This window comes from Megalobrama amblycephala, linkage group LG6 (assembly GCF_018812025.1).
Source record: "Megalobrama amblycephala isolate DHTTF-2021 linkage group LG6, ASM1881202v1, whole genome shotgun sequence".
NCBI classification, from domain to species: Eukaryota; Metazoa; Chordata; class Actinopteri; order Cypriniformes; family Xenocyprididae; genus Megalobrama; species Megalobrama amblycephala.
The window spans coordinates 31,753,342-31,762,458 of NC_063049.1; the positions used below are offsets into that span (position 1 = coordinate 31,753,342).

The window sequence follows — 9,117 nt, forward strand, 5'->3', positions numbered from 1 at the left end:
GGCCTAATCAAAAAGTAGTGGACCAGGAGTCAAAGGAGTCACAAAGGAAGATATTCTGAAGAAAGTTTGTAACCAGGCTGCTTTGGGGCACCAAATTCTGTCATCATTTACTGGGGCAGTAAATGATGACAGAATTTTTGTTTTTGGGTGAAATATCCCTTTAAGTGTAGCTTGCTAGGAAGGTATCACCCCTACAGCCCATCACTGCAATTTTGCAATTATGTTTTATTATTATTCAAAATATAAAGCAGTGGATTCCCACCACATTCGATGACGATGAGTAAAAGAAGAAGTTAATCGTCAATGTTAATGATTAGGTATCTGGGGATCGACAGATATTAGACGGGTTTTCTTTTTTCAAATCGCGCCACCTCCTGGCGGTAATGGAATAACGCATGACTTTTGTTTTGAAATGCGTCTGTGAATGAATAGCGGAAGTGTGCAGTAGTGGCAGCAGTAGCAGCATGGCGTACACGGCGAAAATCGGACCATCTATTTTGAGTAGCGATCTGTCGCAGCTCGGGAGGGAATGTGAGCGAATGATGGAGTGCGGTGCTGATTATCTGCACCTTGACGTTATGGATGGGTGAGGAGGTGTAACGTTTGCAAGTCTTCATGTAACTTTCTCATCTCACCTGATGTTGACCTGCAGGCAGTTACACCGATCAAATGTCACAGAGAGATCATATTAAGTCATTTTAAGTACCAAAAACATAATATTTAGTTGTCCAACATTTTGGCACACTTGCTGCCGCATCGATTCACTCATATTACAAAACTGTGACACTCAAGAAGTCATGCACAGCTTGTTAAAGTAAAGCACTGCAGGGTGACTAGAAGTAAATGATCTGATTTCACTCTGTATTTTTACATAAAGTGAAGTGTTGACTAGATCCACCAGGCTTAACATATTTGTAATGTTCTTGAAGGCTTTATGATCTCCAAAGGTGCATTTACTTGATGATTAAAATACAGTACAAACAGTAAGAATTTGAAATATTATTACAGTTTAAGAACTATGAATTTATTACAAAAAAAAAATGCCTGCCCCAAACTTTTGAATGCTATATAATGATATATTCATTAATTCATTCATTCAATCATTTATGAGTGATTGAATGAATGAATGATAAATGTAAATGGTGTCAATAATACAAACCAATATTTGGCACAAAACTAATTTGCCGCTACTGTAAAAGGTTATTATTAAGCTATATTTGCAACTCTGTTATCCGTTCTTCCATGGTGTTCATTTATTTTGAGTTTCAGGCTCTATTTTGTACCCTAGTTATATGGCGTTATTTTACTGTCAATTGTCGAGAGCACATTATTGTGACGCGAGAGCATATCAATGTAATGCGCGAGCGCAAATCTGTCCGCTCGCGCGCGGATTTCCTTTGCTCTCGCGCAAATCTGGACGCGCGCGCTCAAATATACAGTGCTCTCTTATGAACTGCCTCTCCTCTCGCTCAGATATTGCGTGTGCACGCTCAAACTGTTTCCTGCGTGCTCAAACGTGTCCTGCGCGCTCAAACTGCACATGTGCGCTCACGAATCTCTCCGTGCTCTTGCAGAAATTAATTTGCTTTTGGATTAAACGCTGTCAAAAGTTATAAACCAATCAGAAGAGACGACTGATCCATGAAAATGCTACATGGAATCTTATTGGCTGAGAGTGAACTGCGCCTGGAATTCTTTCGACAAAGATATGTATTTTATTTATTCACAATTTAATAATATTTATCAAATGTAACCTAGTCTAACTGCATCACATTACAGGTCAAACCCCTATTTATCTAAACAAACAAACAAAAAATGTTTCTTAAAGTTATTGTGGTCATACGTTTTGTGTTGAAATTTAAAAAAAAAAAATAGGTAACATTTTACAATAAGGTTTTTATTTGTTAACATTAGTTAATGTATTATCTAACATGAACTAACAATGTACAATACATTACTGTAATTATTAATCTTTGTTAACGTTAAAAATACAGCTGTTTGTTGGTTGTTTACTTCACAGTGCATTTAATAATGTTAACAAATACAACATTTGATTTTAATAACGTATTAGTAAATGTTGAAATTAACATTAACAAATATTAATAAATGCTGAAGAAGAGCAATTCATTATTAGTTAATGTTAACTAATGCAGTTAAATAATGTTAACGCAACCTTATTGTGAAGTATTACCAACAAACATCTTCTGATTTAAGACCGAACAAGATCAGGGTCAAATCGTCATTCCCTTAATACTTAATGTGGAGATCACATATACCACTATAGTCAATTTCTTTTGAGGTCTGGAATTAATGATTCTGATACATCAAATACATTTTAACAGTCACTGGTCACCACCTACTGGCAGAACAGTGTAACAACATTAGTTTCAACATTCATTTAGCTACTTATTTTAATTGCTGAAATCAGTGTATATTCAGACTATAAATTGTTATTGCAATACTTGCATTATTATTTAATGTTTGCAACACAGATGTAGCAATAGTATGTTGTTGAAAACACTTTGTGAAGCTGTTTAAAACATATAGCTTACATGACCACTGCTTTCAGCAGCAATGCAAAAGCAGGTTTAAATATTCTGGTATGATTGTAATTTCAAAAGGTTTAATAGACATAACCGAATCGTTGTCATTTAGGAATAAGATCGCGTTCTTTTGCTTAATCGTGCATACACAAGAGCTTAGGTATTTTTGTATGTCATGTTTTATACCAGACCTCAAAAGAAATTGACTATGGTGGTATGTGATCTCCACATTAAGTATTAAGGGAATGACGATTTGACCCTGATCTTGTTCGGTCTTAAATCAGAAGATGTTTGTTGGTAATACTTTACAATAAGGTTGCGTTAACATTATTTAACTGCATTAGTTAACATTAACTAATAATGAATTGCTCTTCTTCATCATTTATTAATATTTGTTAATGTTAATTTCAACATTTACTAATACGTTATTAAAATCAAATGTTGTATTTGTTAACATTATTAAATGCACTGTGAAGTAAACAACCAACAAACAGCTGTATTTTTAACGTTAACAAAGATGAATAATTACAGTAATGTATTGCACATTGTTAGTTCATGTTAGATAATACATTAACTAATGTTAACAAATAAAAACCTTATTGTAAAATGTTACCTATTTTTTTTTTTTAAATTTCAACACAAAACGTATGACCACAATAACTTTAAGAAACATTTTTTGTTTGTTTGTTTAGATAAATAGGGGTTTGACCTGTAATGTGATGCAGTTAGACTAGGTTACATTTGATAAATATTATTAAATTGTGAATAAATAAAATACATATCTTTGTCGAAAGAATTCCAGGCGCAGTTCACTCTCAGCCAATAAGATTCCATGTAGCATTTTCATGGATCAGTCGTCTCTTCTGATTGGTTTATAACTTTTGACAGCGTTTAATCCAAAAGCAAATTAATTTCTGCAAGAGCACGGAGAGATTCGTGAGCGCACATGTGCAGTTTGAGCGCGCAGGACACGTTTGAGCACGCAGGAAACAGTTTGAGCGTGCACACGCAATATCTGAGCGAGAGGAGAGGCAGTTCATAAGAGAGCACTGTATATTTGAGCGCGCGCGTCCAGATTTGCGCGAGAGCAAAGGAAATCCGCGCGCGAGCGGACAGATTTGCGCTCGCGCATTACATTGATATGCTCTCGCGTCACAATAATGTGCTCTCGACAATTGACAGTAAAATAACGCCATATAGTTAGTCACTGAGAGTGCCACATATACATAAGGAGGTTATAAAAAAATTGATGAATCATGTGTCAGAAATTAAGACATCTAATTGTGCCTCCCTTTATTTTTTTCTTCATCTTTATATCTAAAGGCATTTTGTTCCAAACATCACATTTGGGCATCCTATGGTGGAATGTTTACGACGCTGTATCGGACCTGATCCATTTTTTGGTGGGTTCCAGTCTTTGCAAAATTTCATCTACTCTTGTTTCTAATACATTTGAGCTGCACACATTCTGGTTCACATCCTTTTTGGGACATTTTTGTTAATAATTTGCTAAAGTGGGCACCCTGGGCTCTTTCACGTTTTCACTCTCTCTCTGTATTGTTGAATAAACATTGCTCATAGGATAAACCAGATAAGCTAAACCTTGCAATGTTTGGAAGCTTTGCTTACTCTTTTCTTTATTACAGACATGCATATGATGGTGTCTAGGCCAGAGCAATGGGTTAAACCCATGTCAGCAGCAGGAGCCAATCAGTATACTTTCCATCTAGAAGCCACAACCAACCCTGGCAACCTCATCAAGGAAATCAGAGAGAGCGGCATGAAGGTCTGTGCGAAAGGGAGGAACAACCAGTTTAAGACATCAAATTTTATATTATATTATATTATATTATATTATATTATATTATATTATATATGTATGTGAAGCATATCATATAAAAATGTGAATGAATGAATGAATGAATTAATTAATTAATTAATTAATTAGGCATACACTTATATTATAGGCAGATGCAACAGAATGTTTCTTTGACTGCTATGGCCCTGATTATTTAGATTTTAGGCGCCCTCTGCTGACTAACAGAGGAAATTATTTTTCTTTATTTAAAGGGATAGTTCACCCAAAAATTAAAATTATCCCATGATTTACTTGTGTATATGACTATCTTCATTCAGACGAACACAATTGGAGATATATTTAAAAATATCCTTGTTCTCCAAAGATTTATAATAGTAGTGAACAGGGGGCCTGTTTTAAAGCCAAAAATGAATGCATCCATCATAAATATAAATGAGACACCTGTGGCCTGTTGCATGAATTAGTTGAACAAACTCTAAGTTTCAGAGTAGGTTTGGAATTGACAAATCAAGATAAATCCAACCTGGTTTAGATCAGAATCAACTGTTGCACAACGCTTGGTATAAACTTTCTCTGTCAACTCAGGTTTAATCCAGAGTTTGCAAAGCGCATGCACGCGTGCGGCAAACAGCCAATCACACGGAACAAGGAGAATGTCAGTTTGATTCACTTCTCGCGAGAGAGTCTCTTACGAAGATTAAGAGATCGTTATGAAAAATAATTAAATTAAACGCATTAACAAGGCAGGAATAAACACTGCTGCAGTGAAAGTTTGAGAAGGCAGCTGAAAGAAAATACCTGACTATATCAATGCATGTGAATCAAACAAATAGGCCAAATGATTTATATGGTTTCACAAAGAGCTCAAAAGAATACATGTAATCTTAATCTGTTGAAAAGCTTTATATATTATGCATGTATTATATTTATTTTAATTTAAAAGCAAAGTTTAATTAAGTTAATAAAGGCCTTCTGAAGCGAGGCGAGGGGTTTTTGTAAGAAAAATATCAATATTTAAAACTTTATAATCTAAAATAACTAGCTTCCGTCAGACGACCGTACGCAGAATGCGCAAGTCGACTTGCACCAAATGAGTAATCCCCTGACGCGATGTATGACGCAGGATGTAGGAGTATCGTAAGCTTAGACACCACTCGTGGTTCAAACAAATAGGGCTGTGCAACAAACTGAAGCTGTTCTCTTATATCGAAATCCTCGACATTTCTCTTTAAAATTGATTATTTGAGACGTACAGTTGTGGCCAGAATTATTGGCACCCTTCATAAATATGATCAAAGATGACTCTAAAAATAAATCTGCATTGTTTATCCTTTTGGTCTTTAATTTATAAAATTAGCAAAAATCTAACCTTTCATTGAAGGAAAAGAATTGAAAGTGGGGGGAAAATCACATTATGAAATAAATCTTTTTCTCCAAAACACGTTGACCACAATTATTGTGAGAACACCTGACAAGAGATCAGAGATCATTCCTTCATACAGAATCTCTCTAGATCCTTCAGATTCCCAGAGCCATGTTGGTGCTGCTACTCTTCAGTTCACTTCACTTCACTCATTTTCTTTAGGGTTCAGGTCAGGAAACTGGGATGGCCATGACAGAAGTTTCATTTTGTGCTCAGAGACACATTTTTGTGCTGGTTTTGATGTTTGTTTGGATCATTGTCCAAACGGATTTCTAGCAGAAGCGGTCAGGTTTTGATTTTTTTATCTGTTGGTATTTGATAGAATCCATGATACGATATATCTGAAAAAGATGTCCAGGACCTCCAGCACAAAAATAGGCCCACAGCATTAAAGATCCAGCAGTATATTTAACCGTGGGCATGGGATACTTTTTATCCATGTGTGCACCAAACCCATCTGGTGGGTTTGCTGCCAAAAAGTTCTTTTTTTAGTTTCATCTGACCATAGAAGCCAGTCCTGTTTGAAGTTCCAGTCTTGTCTGAGTTTGTCTGCCAGAAGCTAGTTATTTTACTTTATAAAGTTTTAAATATGGATATTTTTCTTACAAAAACCCATCGCCTCGCTTCAGAAGGCCTTTATTAATCCCCTGGAGCCGTATGGATTATTTTTTTTATGATGGATTGGATGCCCCTGTTTACTACCATTATAAATCTTTGGAGAGCCAGGATATTTTTAAATATATCTTCGATTGTGTTCATCTGAAAGAAGATAGTCATATACACCTAGGATGGCTTGAGGGTGAGTAAATAATGGGATAATTTTCATTTGGGTGAACTAACCCTTAAGGCATGTTGCAAAAACAAAAGACCTAGTGCTAATGTACAGAGTAAAAGATGTAACAACCATCTTATGGTTTTTATTTTTGATGCAGGTTGGTCTTGCCATCAAACCGGGAACAACTGTTGAGGAATTGGCACCATGGGCAGGACAAATTGATATGGCTCTCGTCATGACAGTAGAGCCCGGCTTTGGTGGTCAGAAATTTATGGAAGATATGATGCCAAAGGTATGCAAGTGTATTTTGCCTCTAGTAGTCTCATTTAGATTCCTCAGTCAACAACATTGAAGATGCTTGGGCGTCTGTACAGGTGAGTTGGCTCAGGAGTCAGTTCCCTTCTCTGGACATTGAAGTGGATGGAGGAGTCGGCCCAGACAGCATCCACAGATGTGCTGAGGTACACAAGTCACTTACTTCTCACAAATTTATTGGTATGAATACAAAAGCAAGAAACTTTAAAAGTGTTTTACTCATCTTTACTTGTTACTTCAAAATTCCTAGGCTGGAGCAAACATGATTGTGTCGGGAAGTGCCGTGGTGAGCAGTGATGACCCTCGTTCTGTAATCGCTCTCCTCAAAAATGTTGTTATTGAGGCGATCCAGAAACGTTCTTTGGACCGCTGAGCATCTTGACTTTTTACCTCAAGTCTGATTTCATCCACCACTGATAGTCATTCCTGCAGATTCTGAGAGTCCTTTTTAATGTACAAATGTGTTATTGAATGCTCGGTGCTTGTGAACGGATGTGCCGAGGGTGTGTTTGCACATCTACAGAACACAAGAACTGCCTTTGCAAAGACTTTTGTTTGGATTCAGCAGGAGTTTTCAGATGCATATGGCCTTTAAGAACTGTGATCAGACAGAATCTGTTCTCTCCCCAGTGACATCAGTTTGATGATTCCCCTCATAATTTTGACCTCATTTAGTTTGATTTCTCACCTATTGTTTGTCATAGTACCAGTCACAGTGGTTGAGTCAACAAATTGATAAATCATTGAAAAAGCTGCTCATAACTACTTGAACAGTTATTTGTCAGTTGTTCAGGTTTGTTGGTTATCAAGTAAAGAATGACCTTTAAGCTTTACATACTGTAATACATTTTCTGCAGATTGAGTTTAAATCGATTTTGACTTTATTGAACATTCCATCAACCAATCTTTCTAATACCCTGATATGATAAAAGTGTAAACCAGAATACTTTAAATTGTGTTATTTGCTTGTTTTACCCATTGATGTCATATGATCATGCATTGATCAGTTTTAAGCGTTACAGCAACGTTTCAACACTGTTTCAACAAGCAAGGCTGCTACGTCTTAACAGTACAATGACACATTTTAACACATACATTAATGTATAGTTTTGAAATGAAATGTAGTGAAGTAATTTTAAAATAAGTACGTACATAACAGAAGCATATGCTTTAATGTCATTTGTAATTATTTGTAGGTTTAAGTTGTTAGTCTACAGCCTGGACCTCAGGATGGCAAAACCTGTGCTTTCCAAAATATGATCCTTCACCTCTTTGTGCCATCCTTCGCCCAAATCTTCCAACAGGTCGTATTCCTCTGTCTTTATACCAAACGGCATCAATGTTTGGATCTACAGGGAATAATATTAGGAACAGGATCATCTGGTATTTTATATTATTATAGCAAACATATTTAAAATATTTTAATCAGTAAAATCATACCTCTGATCTCCATTGAGCGTAATGGAAGCTCATCATGAGGTTTTGGCTGGGTAAAACATGCCAACAGCATAAGGAGACAGAGCAAGACACACAGCTTTACAACCATGATTTAGTGTCTGCCACCAGACTGAGAAGTCACCTGGGAAAAAAAAACAAACAAAAAAAACAAAAGAGAAAAACGGCAATCAAAATTATAATCAGTCTTTTTTCACCATTAAATAAACTAGTCAAAACAACAAAAATGACTATAAAAATGCTTTCCACTGGCTTACTACTTTGGTTTCTATGTTTTGCAGATTATGCATGTATATAAATCATGGCTATAAAAATGTCTGAAAATATATTATTTGTAGAATAGCACCAAATAATGACTGTTCTTTAAGTTTAATTGTAATGTTTTCTATTTGAGGCTGCTAAATTTCACAAGATAATTGAAAATAGTAATTTTATTAAATAGTAAAATAGTCTTCTAAACCACCATATTTTGTAAATTACAATGCATTGAAACTTACAGGACGTTGTAGCTGTTCACCTCTTGGTATTCTGTGTTCCTCAACTGTCAGATGAAAAATCCTTTAATGCGGAAGTAGCATAAATGTGTGTTGTCTTCAAAGTAGCAGTTGTTCAGAGGATTCGTGATCTTATGGTCTTGTCATAGCTGTGAGTATAGGAAAGAACTTCTGAGCAGCTTTTTTGAGTCGTTCTCAGAGGTTGAGGATATTCCCCTCTGGATAGCCTGATCCACTAATTTATACCTCCTCTGGGGGAGGGTGAAGACTGCGCAGCTTCCATATTACACACA

At 35.9% G+C, this 9,117-nt stretch overlaps 2 protein-coding genes across 2 annotated transcripts; one reads left to right on the forward strand and one right to left on the reverse strand.

Moving 5' to 3' along the window:
- The first annotated feature begins 412 nt into the window (after positions 1 to 412).
- Positions 413 to 7,819, forward strand: rpe (ribulose-5-phosphate-3-epimerase). Its single transcript, XM_048194041.1, has 6 exons — positions 413 to 586; positions 3,867 to 3,946; positions 4,190 to 4,329; positions 6,718 to 6,852; positions 6,935 to 7,021; positions 7,126 to 7,819. Exons 1-6 carry the CDS (start codon positions 465 to 467, stop codon positions 7,246 to 7,248), a joined length of 687 nt encoding a protein of 228 aa, XP_048049998.1. The 5' UTR covers positions 413 to 464; the 3' UTR covers positions 7,249 to 7,819.
- A 27-nt stretch (positions 7,820 to 7,846) lies between these two features.
- Positions 7,847 to 9,099, reverse strand: prlh (prolactin releasing hormone). Its single transcript, XM_048194042.1, is given in 5 exon segments — positions 7,847 to 7,900; positions 7,903 to 7,937; positions 8,144 to 8,224; positions 8,316 to 8,454; positions 8,828 to 9,099. Coding segments are annotated over 4 exon segments (276 nt in total). The 5' UTR covers positions 8,422 to 8,454; positions 8,828 to 9,099.
- Between the last annotated feature and the right edge of the window lie 18 nt (positions 9,100 to 9,117).